General features: G+C 36.8%; 1 protein-coding gene across 2 annotated transcripts in view; it reads left to right on the plus strand.

Moving 5' to 3' along the window:
• Nucleotides 1-12,614, plus strand: part of CHRM3 (cholinergic receptor muscarinic 3) — a 196,859-nt gene extending 184,245 nt beyond the window's left edge. For both annotated transcript variants that reach the window (XM_066178848.1, XM_066178846.1), the window contains one exon: nt 10,680-12,614. In XM_066178848.1, the coding sequence (XP_066034945.1) occupies nt 10,699-12,501 (1,803 nt within the window). In that variant the 5' untranslated portion in view covers nt 10,680-10,698 and the 3' untranslated portion in view covers nt 12,502-12,614. The remainder of the gene's footprint in view (nt 1-10,679) is intronic.
• The last annotated feature ends 6,035 nt before the right edge of the window (nt 12,615-18,649 follow it).

The raw sequence follows: 18,649 nt of genomic DNA on the forward strand, positions 1-18,649 counted from the left end.
AAGCAGCCTAGAAGTACAGCTCACTGGCAAATCAAAGCATAAAAGTGGGGCAGCTGGAAGATACAGATGAGTGGAAGGAAATAATGCAGTACTCTTGCGTCTTTTTTGAGGCAATGGGACTTTGTGAAAAAATGTGCAGCATGTATCCCTACTCTTAGTTTAAGCATTTAAAGTACTTCTGACCTTTTAGAGCAGGAGATATTTTTTTCCAGGTACAGATTCTCTCTCTTCTAGCTTTCTACATCCTTTCTGAAAATAGTGTATTATATTTGCCATTTGAGCAACCCTATCAAAGGTAGGAGAAATATTTTCCTTCTAATTTATGTAGGACTCCTGATTTTAAGTCTTTTGTTGATTATCCTAGACAGTAATGGGTTTACAAAATGCAGGCTTTATAGGCTTGAAAGGGAAAATGCAAACAATCATGAGTCCACTCTACCTTCTTATTTTAGAAGCAAAATCCTGTTACTTAGATAGCAACCTTTACAGCTAATGTAATTATATCTCCATGTCTTTCTACCTGCCATGTACAGAATGCCTGAGTACTCAGAAACAGAAACAAGGAGGGACTGCAGAGCACCATGACTGTGTTAGCTAGATAGTGAATAGAAAGCTTGTAGTGTAATAGATGAAAATGTAGTTGCTGAATTTTAAAATGGTCTTTTTTGTTGATGAAATGATTTTAAAATTTTAGAATCGTGTAGATAAAACCCAACAAAGATATAGTTCAAGATCCTTCATTTTACAAAGTTGCATATACATAAGTTGAGGAATGCCTGTGATTTAGTAAATTCAGCTTTGCACTACCCTTTCAAGGTAAGGTGATATTGTTTCAAAGATCTGCATACATCACTCCTCCTGTAGTGTATGGAGATCCTGTGACAGAATGAGGAATACATTTGAGATCCACATTTAACTTTCTTAACCTTGACTCCATTTTCCCTCCTCAGCCTTGTGCCTCCTTTACTACAAACCTACAACCATCAAACAAGAGGGTCTTAAAGAACTCAATACTCTGCTGTGTAGCTGCAGTGAATTGCTGGTGCAGATCCATTTTGCTGAATAAAAAGAATAAAATCACTGCCTAGTGAATGTCTATTTTCTATACTAGCACTGATTGTTTAAAACGAAGGTTCAAAACCTTCAAATTGTAGGTATGTATTTTTGATGGGCAGAAAAGGAGATAGTCAAGCAAACCTAGTTTAATCTTAGTAGGAAGATCCCCTGTCATGAGGGCCACCACCAGGTATTTATGTAGAATAACTAAAAATGAATTTTTCCTTAATGCCTCCTCCCTCTCTGTCAAGTCTCTTTTCATTGGAGATGTCTCCATTTAGTGACATGCCCACTTGGGCACACCTTTGCTCTGTAACTCAAAAGAGCCAACAACCAAAAGAAACCCACAAGCCCTGCAAACAAAGCCTAAAAAAGGAGCATAGCATTGGAGCATTATTTGATTACTTGTCTGTACCTCACTAAAGAGCAATTTCTTGCATGCATTAAAATCCACAGTGCCTGCCACCACCGATTTCCCAGAGACTTTACAAATTCCTGGTAGCATGCATAAAGGGAGTTGAAGCTTGGAATGGACCATTTTGATTAATCTACAGAATTCCACTAGGACTTGCAGATGTGTCTATTCCAAGGGGGGGGGGGGGGGGGGGGAAGATTTTAAGTTCAACTACAGCAGAGAAGACAGGTTCCTGCAATTTGGGTGCAAGTTTTATTTGTAGTACTTGGCTGACATGCATTTACTTTATCTGCTGTCCCTATCAAGGAATAGATATAATTTGGTTTGCAATTTCTATGTATAAGACAAAGGCTTTATGAGAGACTGGTTAAGATTTTGTTGCGAAGTCCAGACTTTTGCTTCTGAATAACTATTGTGCCACCTAGTGAGTGCTAAACTGCACTTTTAAATAGATGGAAAGATTGACTTTAAACATACTGGCGAATAAAGAAACAAAGTATTTATTAAAACATTTTGAGTGACATATTGAAATAAAATGTATTTTCCCTTTTTTCTTGATTATTTACCAAGGTGTTACACCGAGGTAAAAAAACATTTTGTTTCAACCATAATATTGCACTTTGTTTGCAATTGTATTAAAGAAATATAATGCATTAAAAAGATGCACACAGAACTCCTCCTCACTAATAAATCCATTCCAATAAATTACTAGCACAATTCATAAGCTTATCAGTGTGAAAAGATATCCCCAAATCTCAGATAATAGGAATTTCCATTCCATAAAACAGTTAAATAAATAAATAAATAAATACACTGAAAATGTCATTTTCTGACCATGAAAACTTGGAACAAGAAAAAATGCTTTAACACATTATTATGATTCCATTCTTTAAGGCATTATTTAGACAAAATATTAAGTGGTGTTTTTTATTAAAATCATAACATTCTGACAAAGTTTTCCACAAAATTTCCTTTTCCATATAAATATTTTGTGCCCAAAAAGATATGTAGATTTTATTAGCCAGCAGCAATTTCTTAGTGATTTTTCTCCTCTATCTGAAACGTCTCAACAGGGTTGTGGGGTTTTTTTCTTTCACTTTTTAAGTAAACCATCTGTCCTGTGTGGGAGTTTTGAGTTTGCTACAGTAGATAGCAGTAATATTTCAATCACCGAAGCCAATAACAATAAATTTCCCTTAACAGAGCATTTCCTAGCATCTTTCAAGTCACCTTATTGCATCCTGTGTTAAATTGCCACACTACCCATCATCAACAAAAGCCAAAAGTAGATAGTCTGCTCTTTTCATAACTGCATGCAGTGCCATAGTTACAGTAGAAAACCTGGTGGTCAGCAATAGTTCAAGTTAGAAACTTAGATTCTCTGACACTCCAGGGAAGTTCAAATTCATATTGTTTAACACATTTAAGTGATGCATGTTAGAGATCTTTCTTATAACAGGACCTGACACCAGGTAAACATGTCCAGAGACTTGGATAGCTTGATGCCAGACCTTGATGGAAACACAAATATTTTTATAATTTTCCCTCAATGAACAATGAAATGGAGCTCATCTTCTTTCAGCACTTTTTGTTAAAAAATATCTGAGATTCAGTTCTAAGCTGAGAGAAAATGAAATTAGTCTCTGAAGGTAAAAAACAATATTGTTTTGAAAAGCAGAAAATCTGTGGTTTGAGGGGGCTTTTTTACAGTTTTGTTGTTGTTGTTGTTTAGGCTATTTATTTTCCCACCATGAAAAATATTTCCAGAAAAAAATATTTTCAATTTTCTGGTTTCAAGACTTGACAGACATTTTGTCATTTCATTTTCTTCTTGCAGACAAATGAAATTGAAAAGATTGTGTCAGGTGTCAGGTGAGCTTCTTTAGAGCTCAGTTTACAGGCTCTCTGAATTTTTTGATGCTTGAAAAGTATTTGTATGGTGTTCCAGTTTTCTCTGGGAGTGTATTGTGTAGTAAGCAAGTAGAAAAAGCAAAATTTTATTTCTTGTAAAGGCATAACCAATGGATTACTTCATTTTAAAGCAGTACCATTGAAGATAGTAAAGAGGTCTGCCTATGAAGTCTGTTGTTCCCCATAAAGATTCTTAATGGCTAATATTCACATTAAATATGGAATTTAAATGCATGCAAATATTGCTACAAGTAGGGCAGGATTAGAAATATAACATTTCTTTTGCTTTATCTAGAATTGATAACAATATTAATATGCTCAAGTATGGTTATTTTTATAGAAGATGATGCCATTTCAGTAAAAGAGGAAAAATCACTTAAAAGTCTTGATTTTTTTTTCTCTTTAGACACTATTTTTCCATTTTGATTCAGGGTGTTCTAGCATTCAACAGCATCTGGGAGAATTATATTATTAAGCCTAAGAGTTCCCATTACTTTCTTTCACATAGTGAACATTTTAATGTGACTTTAAATATCTCATTGGGAGGATTATCTGTGGAGTCAATGGACAGTGTTTCATAAAGAGAGAGCTGAAAATCTAGATCACAACTCTGATCCAATATTATACTAATTAACAAAATGTTAATAAATCCTGGGTTAAAAGGTGCATATGTAAAAAATACTGAAACAAAGTCTCTAAGATGGACAGGTTTTATTCAATGGAAAAAATATGCCCTAGTTACAGATAGAGGAGATAATTGAATGGCCTGTATTCGTCTTTCATTTAAATCTAATACCATATTTATAGTCAATCTAATAAACTTTTTCCAAACTTTCCTGTTCCCAGAAACCTGCAAAGTCAGTTTGCAGTGGTTTGCTCAAAGTGAGTAAAACTTTCAGTATTTTTAAATCTTACTAATTTCAGGCTGCATGTCTGTTTCCTCCAACATCACTTAGACAGATGGGGTGTAATTCTAATAAAGCTCCCTGAAACTGCCTGGAATTTAAATAATCTCCTCTCTTTATAGAATTGTACCTCATAGATTTACCTGAACTGATAGTCGATATTTACTGTAATCTTAATTAGCCAAGATTTGATTTGCTCTGGTTTTCAAGCATTTGAAAATTCTAGACGTGTCCAAACTCAGGCTTTTGGAGATTTCACTTTGTTCTGTATGAATTGTTTAGACAATAACCGCTAAGTACACATGTCCAGGAAAGAAAAGTACCCTTCCTTTAGCAAGTCTGCTGCTGTTACATGTGAGAAATCTGCACTGCCCTGAGGCCTGTCACAAGTGAGATTGGTAGCTCATTTCTGAAACTTCAAGGAATCATTTTAAAGGATTTCAAGATAGGATTATTTTGAAACTTGAAGTCATGAGTGTTGGGTCACAGAGTAAATAAATAATAAATAATACAGAAAGACTTATTCAGTAAATCGGTGAAAATCACTGTTCTTTAACTTTGCTGACTAGGATGTGTATTTGTTATAGATGGCATATTTGTAAAAAAAAATATGCAAGAGAATTATACAAGTTGTATAATAAATTCAGTCTTTGATGGAAGTCTTAAGTGAAAGAGATCAGAAATGCATATCTGGATTTTTCCACAGATGCAATGTCTGAGATTTTTCTTCTCTGGTCCTAATGGCAACACAGTATTTATTCTTATTTTTGAGGCCATATAAATAAGCAGATGTTTCCCCTGAAGTCACTGGCCATTAAAACAAATTACTATTCGAAGTTACATTTCTATCATAATATAAAACCCTCAGTGAGGGGTTCATGGTACAAGAAGAAGGAAGAGCAAATTCTGTAAAAGCAAACACAGTTTAAGCAGTCTCATCCCCAGAGGATGTTGCAGTTACAGCTGGGCAATATGAACATAAGTCTCTCAGTCCTAGTGAAGGAGATGGTAGATGTTTGGCAAAAGCTAACTGGGAAATTAAGGCACAGAAGAGGCTCTTGCCATGGCCCAGCTTTAGAGTGTAATTTCTGGCTGTGCCAGGTACACAGAGTACACAGGTACTCCCAGTCTGGTATCCTCAAGTGTTGAGGTAGCATCCCCTTGCCTCTGCCCCCCAGGAAGTATGATCCTTTCCTCTGACTGCAGGGGTGCAAGGGAGATGGATCAGGGAGCTCAGTGCTATACATGAGGTTCTCTATACACTCTTCAAAGTAATGAAAAGGATCCATATGATTAGACAAATGAGTTCCTAATTCTCTCATGCTAGACCTCACACTAGAGTGCAAATACAGTAAGCAAATAATGAGCAAATCTAATTCGTTAATCACAAAAGTGTTTTTAAAACACTGGCTTTTAATTTAGGTGAATTTAGAAAACAATATTTATGGATGCAAAATGGAAGAGTTTGGGTTGAAGTGTTACTAGGATATGTTTGACTGAACATTATCTGTATCAAGTTCATAGCTAATTAGTGAAAGATATAGTCTTCCCTTATAACAATATTTGGAATAATGTGACAAAATGATGTGTATATGTTGGTGTAGATATGTGTGTGTGTGTGTGTGTATACACGTACGTGTATATAGACATATACTTTCATCTGTAGCTCTATATACATATACTTGTCACACTATATGTGACTTACATTTCTATGTAGATATACTTATGTGTGTGTGTATATATAAAAAAGTATATGATAATCAGTCATTTTTTTTTATCGACTGTGAATGTGCAAGACAGTGGCCAGGATTTTTCCTGGTGTGCTTGAATTCTATGGTTCTGTATTGTCATTCTGCAAAGAAGGAAAACTATATTTAGTGTAATATGTTTAATATAAGTGTAATTTATTCATGGTAAATCTGAGGGCATGTTCACTGATAATTACACTGTGCTTCCCGTTGCCACATAGATATTCATATGGAATCCTGTATTTTGTGCTACACTAACTTCAATTGATAAGAGCTACTATAAATGTTGTGAAAATCAGTTCACAGTAAAACTGTTAATGCTCCCATCTTCCACTGCAAGCTTTTAAAATTCTTTATTGTATTTTGAAAAAAATACACTGTATTTTAAAAACACACTCTATTTTGAAAAAAAAAAAAAAAAAAAAAACAACCAACAAAAACAACCTACAAAAAGACCTCTGTGTTTTGAAAAATTGTTATACATAATCTTGCTAATAATCTTAGGAAGACCTTACAATTCAGATGTATATTTTTATTTTACCAAATAATAGTTTTGGAACAAAGTATATGTGCTAGTTTAGGTAACTGTATTGAGCATTCTGAAGGCTTCCTTTCTCTGTGTTAGAAAAGACCTTTATAAATCACTGCATGGAGCTCTCTTCTGTTTAGGCTAATGTGTACGTAAGAGCAATGCAGAAGCAAATGGAAAAATAAGGTAAACAATTTTCCTGTTTGTGTAAACAGATGCAATGTGAAACTCTTCAGCCCTAAAGGCTTACTAATTTTGAGCTCACAGATATCCAAGCCCATAGATTGTCATCTCACTTCCCAGAAAATGCTTCTTATAGCCTTTTAAAGACAGCAAGAAAAAGAAAGATTTTGGTAAGATGTGGAGTATTCACAAAAGCATTTAAATAGGAAATAAACAGAGAGAAATTAAATGCACTGAAAATGTGTGACAGAACTTACTGTCTGTTCTGTTTTACTTTCTATTTACAGCAATGTGCAATAAATTAGACTAGTCAAATCTTCAGGCTTTTAAATCTGGATTATACCAAATTATTGAAATCATTGACCATTTTTGTTGATGCTTTCTCCTACCCTTCCAGTCAGTCTTAGTGGGATGTCAAATTTCTCGCTCCCTCTGTCTGGGCAAGGAGCAGAGGTGTGCTGGATGGATGGGTATGATAGTCTATATAACCCTTGTCTGTACATTGCCTACACTTTTTCTGAATAAGCCTGGGAAATGTACATTGCATCTGGTGTTCTCTGGCCTGTACCTTTCATAAGATCCTATTAAAAAGCAGAAACAAGAACAAAAAGACTCAAACCCACAAGGAATAGCATTACTATGATCTTTGGTAAGTAATTACATATTCTTAGGCTAAAAGAAGTTTCCTTTGCTACTCCCTGCCTTGAAATTGTAAAGTAGTGTATCATACCAATGATTTGTAAATTCTTAACATGGTATGTAAACCTATAATCATTTCACAGTTTGGTTTGTTTGCCTCACTCAGAGAGTACTGCACTGTTTGTTTTACCAGGGTATGTGTGGCTGCTTTCCCACTTGGTCACACATCATTCTGTCTGAGCTTGGCTTGCCGGGCAGACGCTGGCGGCTGCACTGCGAATCCCGCTGTCGTCTTGTCAAACCCACGGCACTCTTTCCCTGTAGCACTTATACAGAAAGCAGAAACTGCTTGGCAGCTTTGGAAAATGATGGATAATGTAGCTTGCCTTGGCTTCCTAAAGGCAAGAAAATCCAGTTGTGCTAATCTGGTGTGTTATAGTGGTGGTGGTGGTAGTGATATTTTCTTTTTTCTGTGCAGATGAACATACAGTTAATACATTTTTTTTAATTGAATTAAATGGTTCAATTATAGGAGCTTGTAGAAGAGGCAGAATAACAAAAGACTGTACTAATCATCCCACTAGCACTTTCATTTTATCGAATAACGCAAACAATGTGTTCTCTTTAATCCCTGCAGAGTTAAAAAAGCTGAATTTCAGATGCAGGATTGCATTGGACAGCAGGAGACAGATGGTGTGTTGTTCTCAGTTTCTCCTTTTCCTCAGTTCCTGGACTGCTAAACTCTGTTCAGGTTTTCATTGAAACAATAACTTAGAGAAGCTACTTTGAAGTCTAGACATGAAAGAACCGACCTGAGAAAGAAAGGTTTGGTTCCAGCACTTCTTCAGTGTCTAAAGACTGCAGCTGAATTAGGATGATCCCAGGACTCCTCATCATGAGTCTTGTGAATCATGGCATTTCTGAAAGCATTTATCATTACATTTCCATTGGAAGTCCATTTCAAAGTCTACAGTTACATAGAATTCACCACTGGTTTATGGACTTAGTGATAGTGTGGCATTTACATACTAATTTTGCAAAATTATTTGTATCTCTTATGTGGTATTTGTTTTGGACTTCCAAGGCTAGCACTCAGACTAGTTCATGCTTGTATTATACAATGAAAACAGGAACTACTACCTAACTGTTAACTATTTTTATTTCTTAGTAATACCATTATTTTTTACCATCACTTCTAAGTGATATTGATTTTTATTCTATCCATTTCAGTGGAAGTTTGGTCTCCTTTATTGATATATTCTTCTTAATCTTTTCTTGCGTGTTAGAAGATACAAGCTTTGGGTTTTTTATGAAAAAGCAGCATAATGATATCACTGCCATCTAAATATTCCTGTCAGACTTCTCAACCAATACTGGACTGGATTGGCTGTTGCCCTACAGAGATTTTAGAAATTTATGGCTACAGAGCAGATGCTTTCTGGCTTTCATCTTCTGCTCTCTGTCCCTAGTGTGAGTGAAGGAAGATCTGCACCCTATAACATTAATAATTTCTGGCATATATTTAGCAAATATCATTATTTGAGATCTCTCTCATACTATTCTGGTTTTGACCTCATCCTGTCTGACAGCTCTGGAAAAAATGCCTGCTTCCTAAATAAAACATTGCAAGAAGGGTAGTTTCCAGCAGTCCTGTCTTACCAGTTTTCTCTTTAGAAGTTGAGCTGCTCTGAGTTTTCAATCATTCTATTAGAAAAATACTTACAATTTAACTGTGTGATTTACCAGAGCAATATTTATTCATTATTATTGTGTTCATATACTGAGTTTTACAATGGTGAATACATTAAAGTGGACTGAATTAGATTATAATGTGGCATATTCACTGTAACCTTGTGTTCCTATTAATAAAAAGAAACAATGATACCTCATTTAAACTAGATATTGAAATAGGGGAGAGGTTTGTGTTAGTTATTGTGCATGAGTGAAGGAAAGGAATTACTGATCTATTTACTGCATATGTCAAGGAAACTGCACCACTTAAAATCACACAGTGTCTTATGGATTCATGACAAAACCAAGTACAGTTCAAGGGAAAGCAGAATTCAGAAATTAATTGGAAAAACAGAACCAAATCCTCCTCTTTTGGGTAAATATTTTTGTGTAAATCTGTGTATTGTGATAATCATTATCTCATGCCATTATATATTGACTCTGGAAGGACTCACGTTTAGCAAACAAACAAACATTGACAGCATGTTTTGCTCAACATTTACAGTCAATGATGGACTTTTTCATCAGAATTTCTTTTCTTCTTGATGATATAATTCATTTATTACAATGGATCCAGTCAGCTGACTAGAGAAGCCAATGAAATAAGAGAAATGCAAATTCCTACTCTGAGCATGTTTTCATTTAATGTTAGTACTTGGGGAAAAGGATTAAAGCTTAATTAGGAATCCCTTTCATGCTTTTTTTTCCCCCCATTTTCCTAAAGTGTTTAATGATTGCTTTGACATACATCTGCCAAAGGTTTTTTTCCTTACTCCAGAGATCATCGTTTCAAAGGAACTTTTACCATGTGTTGCCCCAAAGAAATTTTGAAGTCATTAGATGTGCAAAATCCTTAGTCCAAGTATAAAAATGTGCATTAAAAAAAAGAATAGTAACATGTGCAAAAAGTACTAATGAGAACTTTTACTGCTTTTATCAGATAGCTGAAAGGTAAATGAAATGGGAAGAGTTTTGCAGCCTCACAGGTTAGTGTAGCTTGACACACTGAAATGATGCTGGCTTGTATCTCCATAGTTTAAGGAAAGGCAGAACAATATTTTTTTTGTCATCAGCTATAGCTGGAGGCAGCAGAGGCTGTGGCTCTGTTTTGCTAAAGCCAGGACCAGTGTTGATTAGAACTTGGAAGATTTGTGGCTTCAGATGATTAGAACTTAATTTTTGAAGGCTTCAGGATAGTATATTTGTGAGATGTTGACTTCAGGACAGATCCAGCAGGGAGGGTTTTAATTCGGAATTAGAGTAGGGGGTATTTTAATACTACTGTGGGTTCAAATTCTCCTGGGATTTTGGTTCCTCTGTTATTGAATGTCTATAAGGAAACACAATGTCATTTCTATAAAGAGCTCAGATTAATCACAGTCTGGAAACTGAGTAATATCACATACAGGTTTGACTTGAAATGTGTCACAGGCCGCTTGGCTTTTTAAAGACATCTTTCAAAGTGCTAAAGTGATTTTATGTACAAGTATGAGGATGATTATTTATTTATTTAACATCTTCACCTGTTCATTCGATTTTTGTTTGATTTTTCTCTGCTACAGACTATGTCAGAGAGCCACAATGATCATGCAAAATAACAGTTCATCCTCGCCCCTTTTTCCAAATGTGAGCTCCTTCTGGAAGAGAGATTCACATGGACTGGGACTCCTTGATGAAGCAGCATCACTCATTGGCAGCTATGATTTCCCTCAGACCACAGAGAGTTTTCCTTTCTCCACTGTGGAATCAACGAACATGACCCTAAATGCCACAAGCAAAGACCCTCTGGGTGGACACACTGTCTGGCAAGTTGTTTTGATTGCTTTCCTCACTGGGATCCTTGCACTGGTGACCATCATAGGGAACATCTTAGTGATTGTTGCATTTAAGGTTAACAAACAACTGAAAACAGTCAACAACTACTTCTTGTTGAGCCTTGCTTGTGCAGATTTGATCATCGGTGTTCTTTCCATGAATCTTTATACCACATACATCATCATGGACCACTGGGCTTTGGGAAGTTTGGCCTGTGATCTTTGGCTCTCCATTGACTATGTCGCCAGTAATGCCTCTGTCATGAATCTCCTTGTGATAAGTTTTGACAGGTATTTTTCCATCACTAGGCCACTAACATACAGAGCCAAACGAACAACCAAAAGGGCTGGAGTAATGATTGGTTTAGCATGGATCGTCTCTTTTGTTCTGTGGGCCCCTGCCATCTTGTTTTGGCAGTATTTTGTCGGGGAGAGGACTGTGCCTCCTGATGAATGTTTCATCCAGTTTCTAACTGAACCTATCATCACTTTTGGCACTGCCATAGCTGCCTTTTATTTGCCCGTCACCATTATGAGTATTTTGTATTGGAGGATCTACAAGGAGACGGAGAAACGCACCAAAGAGTTAGCAGGGCTGCAGGCCTCGGGCAGTGAAGCAGAGGCAGCACGCTTCGTGCACCAGACAGGTAGCTCCCGCAGCTGCAGCAGCTACGAGCTGCAGCGGCAGAATATGAAACGCTCTGCCCGAAAGAAATACAGACGCTGCCACTTCTGGCTCACCATGAAGAGCTGGGAGCCCAGCACAGATCAGGGGGACCAAGAGCATAGCAGCAGTGACAGCTGGAACAACAATGATGCTGCTGCCTCCCTTGAAAATTCAGCCTCCTCTGACGAAGAAGACATTGCTGCAGAGACCAGAGCCATCTACTCAATCGTGCTGAAGCTTCCTGGTCACAGTGCTATCCTCAATTCCACAAAACTACCCTCCTCAGAAGATTTGCATGAGTCAGGGGATGAACTGCAGAAATCCGACACAGAATCGAAGGAAAAGAAACCTAAAAAACTGCACCCTCCCAAAAGCGTTCAGGATGGTGGAAATTTCCAAAAGAGCTTTACTAAGCTTCCAATTGAACCAGAGTCAGAAGAGACAACCACAGCTTCTGATGGCATCTCATCAGTGACCAAGACATCAACAGCCCTGCCCTTGTCCTTTAAGGAAGCAACCTTGGCAAAAAAGTTTGCCTTGAAGACCAGAAGTCAGATCACAAAACGAAAACGAATGTCACTTATCAAAGAAAAGAAAGCAGCACAGACACTCAGTGCCATTTTGTTTGCCTTCATCATTACCTGGACTCCATATAACATCATGGTTCTGGTGAACACCTTTTGCAGCTGTATCCCCAAAACTTTCTGGCACCTGGGGTACTGGCTTTGCTACATCAATAGCACAGTGAACCCCATGTGCTATGCACTGTGTAACAAAACATTCAGAAACACTTTCAAGATGCTGCTGCTGTGCCAGTGTGACAAACGAAAACGACGCAAACAGCAGTATCAGCAAAGGCAGTCTGTCATTTTTCATAAGCGGATCCCTAGGGAGGCTTCATAAAATAGTATTTTTTAAACAAATAAAAAAAATAACGAAGCAGGGATGGAATGGGACAGGACGGGATGGGATGGGATGGGATGGGATAGGATAGGACAGAATGGGATGGTACAGGACAGGGCAGGTTGGGCAGGATAGTAAGGGATGGGACGGGATGGGTTGGGGTGGGAAGGTGGTTCCAGGGTGCTGATTCTATGATTTAAACATCAAGACATGAAAGCAGCTGCCAGGCTTATTTATCCTTTCAATAAATCCAGTTTAATATAAAAGTCAATCCGCATCCAGTAAAAACTAAGAAAATTCAACATTTTTATTAAAGAGTGAAAGATTTAATAAAGTTTTCCTACAAATTTGAGAGGAGCTGTATACCAATTATAAACCCATTACTGATCTGCCCAACACTTTGATTATAATCAACTCTGGGATCTCAGGTAAGCACATATAGCTAGCCCAACTTTTCTTTTTCCAAGGAATCCAACAACTTTCAATTCAAGTTTATACAGATGTAGCAAGCTAGCAAAATAGGATTATGAAATTATTTGAGACACTATAGGTTGAAAAATTGCGTCTTCTTGTCCCAGTAGAGCTTCCTGTCTACTTCTCTTCTGGTACATTGTTAATTGTACCCCTGATTCCTGATTTCTGAGTATATATGTGTGCAGCTGATGTTATATGTGTGTGTGTGTGAGTGTGTATGTGTGCATAGCATACATTCACACCTCTGAAATACACACATACCAGGAAAGAGGTGACCTGTTGTTCTAGGTTTTACCGGGCCCCCATCATGATTACATGCGACTGAAATTTTTAAGTTAGAAAATCATGTTGTAAGTACATAGCTCAATATTTGCCACCTGAAATTCAAGTTTATTCTGGAATCAAAACATGGTGTCCACATTTCAAACTGAGAAAACCAAAACATAGCCTGTGAGTATACGGAGTTTTATAATGGAGTACTTGCCCAGTAAAACCTTAATCTTGAGCACAGAGTCTCTCCTCAAAAAGATCAGGCCTCTTTAAAAGATACAAAGGGATAAGAGATTGAAGGCTATATTCAGGGAAGAGCATGAAGCTATCTTTGCAGGGCACAGGGCGATGAGAACCCAGACCTCGGCTGCACGTTACCGATGCTCAAAGGGAGCTGCTCAGGACCCATGCAGGCACAATCATCAGCAGCAGCCCCATATCCTGCTGGGGAGGCTGTGCTGCTGCCAGGCGCACACAACTCCTGCAACACCTTGTCCTGGGCTGCACCGTGGGGATGCACCACCCTCCTCAGAGCCAGCTCAGATCCTGCGTGTAGTATCTGTACAGCTTCCCACGAAAGTTCAAGTTGTAAGTTGGTGGAGCCCCGCTGCTTGCACTGTCTGCCCAGGTGATCTTCAGATGCAAATGATTTGTTTCAGAGAAATGCTTTATTTTTGCACATGAAGGATGCTCACTGAAAAGTGTTTGTTTTCCACAACCTGTTTTAAAAATCATCAGGAGAAGTGCAGCTAAATCCATTTGACGCCAGGTTGTTTGGTGGTGTGAAAAAATGTGATATTGCCAATTTGTAACCTGGCAATTTTTGATAAAGACAATTTTAAAAGGGCTTTAATATTTATAGTTTAGACATGACCAGTATTTCCTGGTATTTGTGATGTGGTCTGCACCAAACATGATTTATAAAAGGCAGAGGTCCCCTGGGGAAAGGATTGTACTTTAAACTGTTGCTCTAAATCTGATTTAGCTACTTGTTGAAAGATTATTTTGTATTCTCCTTTGAACTGACCAAAACTTTTTTTTTTAATTGCTTAGGCTCTTATTTTGCTGAAAATAAAACAAGTATCTTATTTTACAAAGGGGCATCAGTGTTGTGAACACAGAACTGATGTTAAAGCTGCTTTTGTATTCAGTGTGAGATGGTGTTTACAGATGATTTTGACAACAGTGGAAATATATTAAATGGTGTCTGTGTATCTGAACTATTTAATTTTGTGTTATGTTCATATGAAGAAATATTTATACATATTTCACCAGATGTTTTATTTAATGTTGATAAATATTGCTCTTCAATCTTCAGCTGTAGTGTCCTTTTAAAGTGATTCATAAAGGTCTGCTTGAGAAATGAATAGACTACACCTAGCTTTCTTGTCATGAAAAAAATTCTCTTTTGTATGAGTTGTTTAAAATGTCTACCCGAAAGTAATTTCATAAATTGTATTCAAACTTTACTGCAAGTACAATTTTAGTATAAAAAAGAAAAAAGTTAAAGCTTCATCTATGTCACAAGTGCATTTTGAACTAAAGATACCAGAATTGTTTTGCGCGTTTGCTAGCCACATACAAAGGCACCCATGTTGCAAAGAAAATTAATTACCTTTATTTGTAGAAAGAAGCATATATTTGAAATATATTCATTACTCAAGTTGACCTAAAAATGTTTTAACATTTAAATATATATCTATATATATATATATTGCCATATTATTATATTCTGATATCTAGAGTAGTGCTGTGCCCCTAATACACAAAATGTGAGAGCATGTGAGGAAGCCAAGGTTCATCGGGGGATTTTTGGTATATTAGTATTGATTTTAAAATGGGAAACTATTATTTTTATTGAAGTTAAGCTTCCTTGAAAACGTCTGTCACCACTGTTTACATAATAGGAAGAGTTAAATCCTTGGTTTGTTTTAACAGAGAAATAAACAACCTGTCTTTTGATGTGTGAACAGGCTTTAAAATGTTATTTACAGTCATCATAAAATGTGTATGTATACACATGTTGTAGCATACATCAATTTAGTTATTATTTATTTCATGGAATATGCACTATGAAATATTAAGAATTTGGCTGCGTTCCAAGTACAGTGGACATCAGTTTAATTTGTATTTTACATGTTTCTGTGTTTTCTTTAAATCCATGCACACACAAAAATTTTAGCTGTATGCACTCGTGGTTATATTATTTATGAACATAGGCACACATAATAGGTTGCAAAAGAAGAACAATGCAAGACCAATGTCACAATTAATTTTAAGAAGTACAAATGGTGTAATATTTCATCTTTTTTGAGAAAAATTAGGTCAGAAACACAGTGGAAAGCATCATTCTGATGGCAGACAAACAGCTGAGTCCTATTAACTCACAGCTCTGAAAGCTGGCTTTTCAGAGTCCAGTCTCAGTTAATTGCAATAATACAAGATTAGTCTCCATATGAAGAGGACCAAAAAGTCAGAAGTGATAGCCAGACAGGAGCCATTGGGTAGTCTGGAGAAAGCTTTGTAAAATAGACACCAATCATTGTCAGCCCTCTGAACAGGCAACAAAATACATTATAATATTTGTTTGGCTTTTTAAGTGTAAAATTGTGATAGAAGTTTATTACTTCTGTACTAATATAGATAGTGAGAGATGTCTGATGGTTGGAGGGCAGTGGCCATGGTGCATGAAGCACTTTTTCCTACTCCTGCAGAACAACAAAAGTCAACTGCAAATCAGTCTGGCACTGTTCTAAAGCTAAAAAAATACAGGAAAGGCCTGAGTAGTTCCCAGGAGCTAAACTTGTGGATCTGTGTAACCTAAACCATAAATGGCCTAAAGAGTTCTGGCAGTAGGAATATGCACACAGATATTTTGAGAGAATTGGTGATCTTTCTCAATTATTTACAGCTTCATTTTCTTGCTTTGATGTCTTGATTATTATATTTCTTTACTTATTCTGCAAGAATATTCTAAAAAGTCTTGGTTCATTGTCAACCTTACATATCTAAAAATATAAGTAGAGATCCCAAAGTACACTTGTTTTTCCTCTACAGAATGCAAACATCAAAGCAAAAGGAAGTTTTTAACCTTTTTTCCCTAATTATCAGCATCAATAATTTTAAAAATAGTTATCATAATGCTACCCTATGTACAGTAAGGATGGTCAAACAGTGTCATACTATTTATAAACTGCTTTTCACTCACCTCTTACCCATCTGACTATTTATGTATCACTATTCATATTTATATTCAAGATTCTAAGCCCTCATTTTCTTCCAGATGGCTCCTAGATTCTTATGCTAAAATATGCTCTACAAGCCTGCCTTGTTATCAGGTGTTTTTTTTTTTCCCTTTTGCAATCTCCCTATGCAAAGCTATCTGATCTTACATTATCAAAAGACACTTTACTAATTTCAGGGGTTGTATAGTGTTGAGATCTGATACTTTCTTTTCCAAAGATCTATAAAACACATCAAAAACAACTGGAGAAGGCTTCACATTTGCCAGGTCCTTATTGGCAGCAATGGTCTGTGCCACAAACGGGCCGTTCACCAAGCCTGACCAGGGGATGACGTGTCCCTAGGGAAGCTCTCCCAAACCCCCACTGTCTTGAACTTCATAGAGTTCATGAATCCTCATGTACTTTAATGTATTGGGAAATTTTTGAAAAGCATACATATTCATTGTGGTAGTTCTGAATATTCTTTGAACCATGCAAATCTACTGTTCCTATTCCGCAACCTGCTTCCACCCTCCGTGATTTTCTATTTTATATATTCTTTTTATCTTTTATGTATTTGCCCATTGAACTACCACTGCACTGGCTTCTGGGAGCAGGTCAAAATGATACATATTTGTAGGTTGCTTTTGTTAGCCCGAAGGGTATGCAGAGATGTCTGGAGGAGCTGAGGTGTTCATAATGATGGCTGCCTTTTCTGACTTGTGCACTGCACTCCCATGATACCCAAATACTTCTGTTTGGAAGCTTAGATAAAGCGTGTATGACATTCAGGTTTTCATGGAATTAAAAACTTCATTTACTTAGGATGTTCTTCCTTGTTGCAGGTGTAGATCATTTATAGCATGTGAACTTTCCTTCTTCTACATTTTTGAGCTGCCAGAAAGATACCGGGCAAAATGCTAATTTGCAATGTCTGAAACTTGGGCATTTTTATACTTCAGCTTTTAAATTAAGGCAGAGATAATGCAGTTGTACTATTTGTTGAAAACAAGTTGAGTATGAATGGGAATTCTACACTACGTTCATTTAATTTCATAGACCATGGCACTGCAACTGGCTGAGATTGAGCATCACAGTATTTGATATCACTGACAGTTCTTCCCAATCTTAACTGGCAAACTCATTACCCGTGCTGTACTGACATTTGGGACTTTGACTGCTCTTCACCACTCACCCTGCGCATTCAAAAGATATCATAGACAGTTTTGGTTTGTTTGGTTGGTTTTTGGGTGTTTTTTTTTTTTTTTTTTGGGGGGGGGGTGGTTTTTTGGAGTGTTTGTTTGTTTGTTTGTTTTGTTTGGGGTTTTTGTGGGTTTTTTTTCTTGAGGAATATCATTGTAGTTATTTCCAGATGCATTCCTAGATGTGTTTGAGGATGCTTTGATTGATTTTAGCTATCAAGATGGCTCAAGAGAGCCAATCCCTGTCAAGGGTTGTTAAATGGAAGGAGCAGAGGTAACATGGGAAAACATTAAGATAAGTGCTACTTATTCCATGGCCTATTCCAACATGTATTGTATGGTGTGTATATTGTACCTATACATCTCCATGCACTGTGTATATGTCAGAACGATAACATATGTGTGACTCTACTGTGCATGTACCTACAGAGAGATGTACCACATCTAGAGCAATGTTTACAGCTGTATGTAGAAACTTATGCTGAGATAGTCAGCCATGGTAAACATTGCCTTTGATGCCTCATCAGTTGTAACTGGACAGTGAAACTGTGTAAAAGTATCCTCTGCTTATCTGCAAGAAAAGTTTCCACATGTTTCCTTAGTGCATATTTTTACAATTGCATTGTTCTTATTTCTAGATATGGTGTTCTCAGTGTATTGTGCTGGCTTTTTAGGCATTACCCAAAATTTAGAAATGCATGAGCATATTTCACTTACTGAGCTATTGCATCAAGGCTGCATTAGGTTTAACTACATTACATTACCCAAACTCGCACTACTTTTTTTCAAATAAGAAAAAAAAGGCCTCTTAGACTAGATTCTGTCTAGGTTCATGTAAGAGAAACTCCTATGCCAGTTTTTCAAAGTTGAAAGAGAAACCCAGTCACTATGAAAACAGTCTGAGGCAAATGTCACAAACATAAAAAGGCAAGTCACCACTGCAGATTCTTTGAGGTAAGAACAGCACTCCTTCCATTA

The sequence above is a fragment of the Chamaea fasciata genome, unplaced genomic scaffold (genome assembly GCF_029207755.1).
Source record: "Chamaea fasciata isolate MVZ Bird 193981 ecotype frontalis unplaced genomic scaffold, bChaFas1.0.hap1 SCAF_3, whole genome shotgun sequence".
In the NCBI taxonomy this organism is placed as follows: Eukaryota; Metazoa; Chordata; class Aves; order Passeriformes; family Sylviidae; genus Chamaea; species Chamaea fasciata.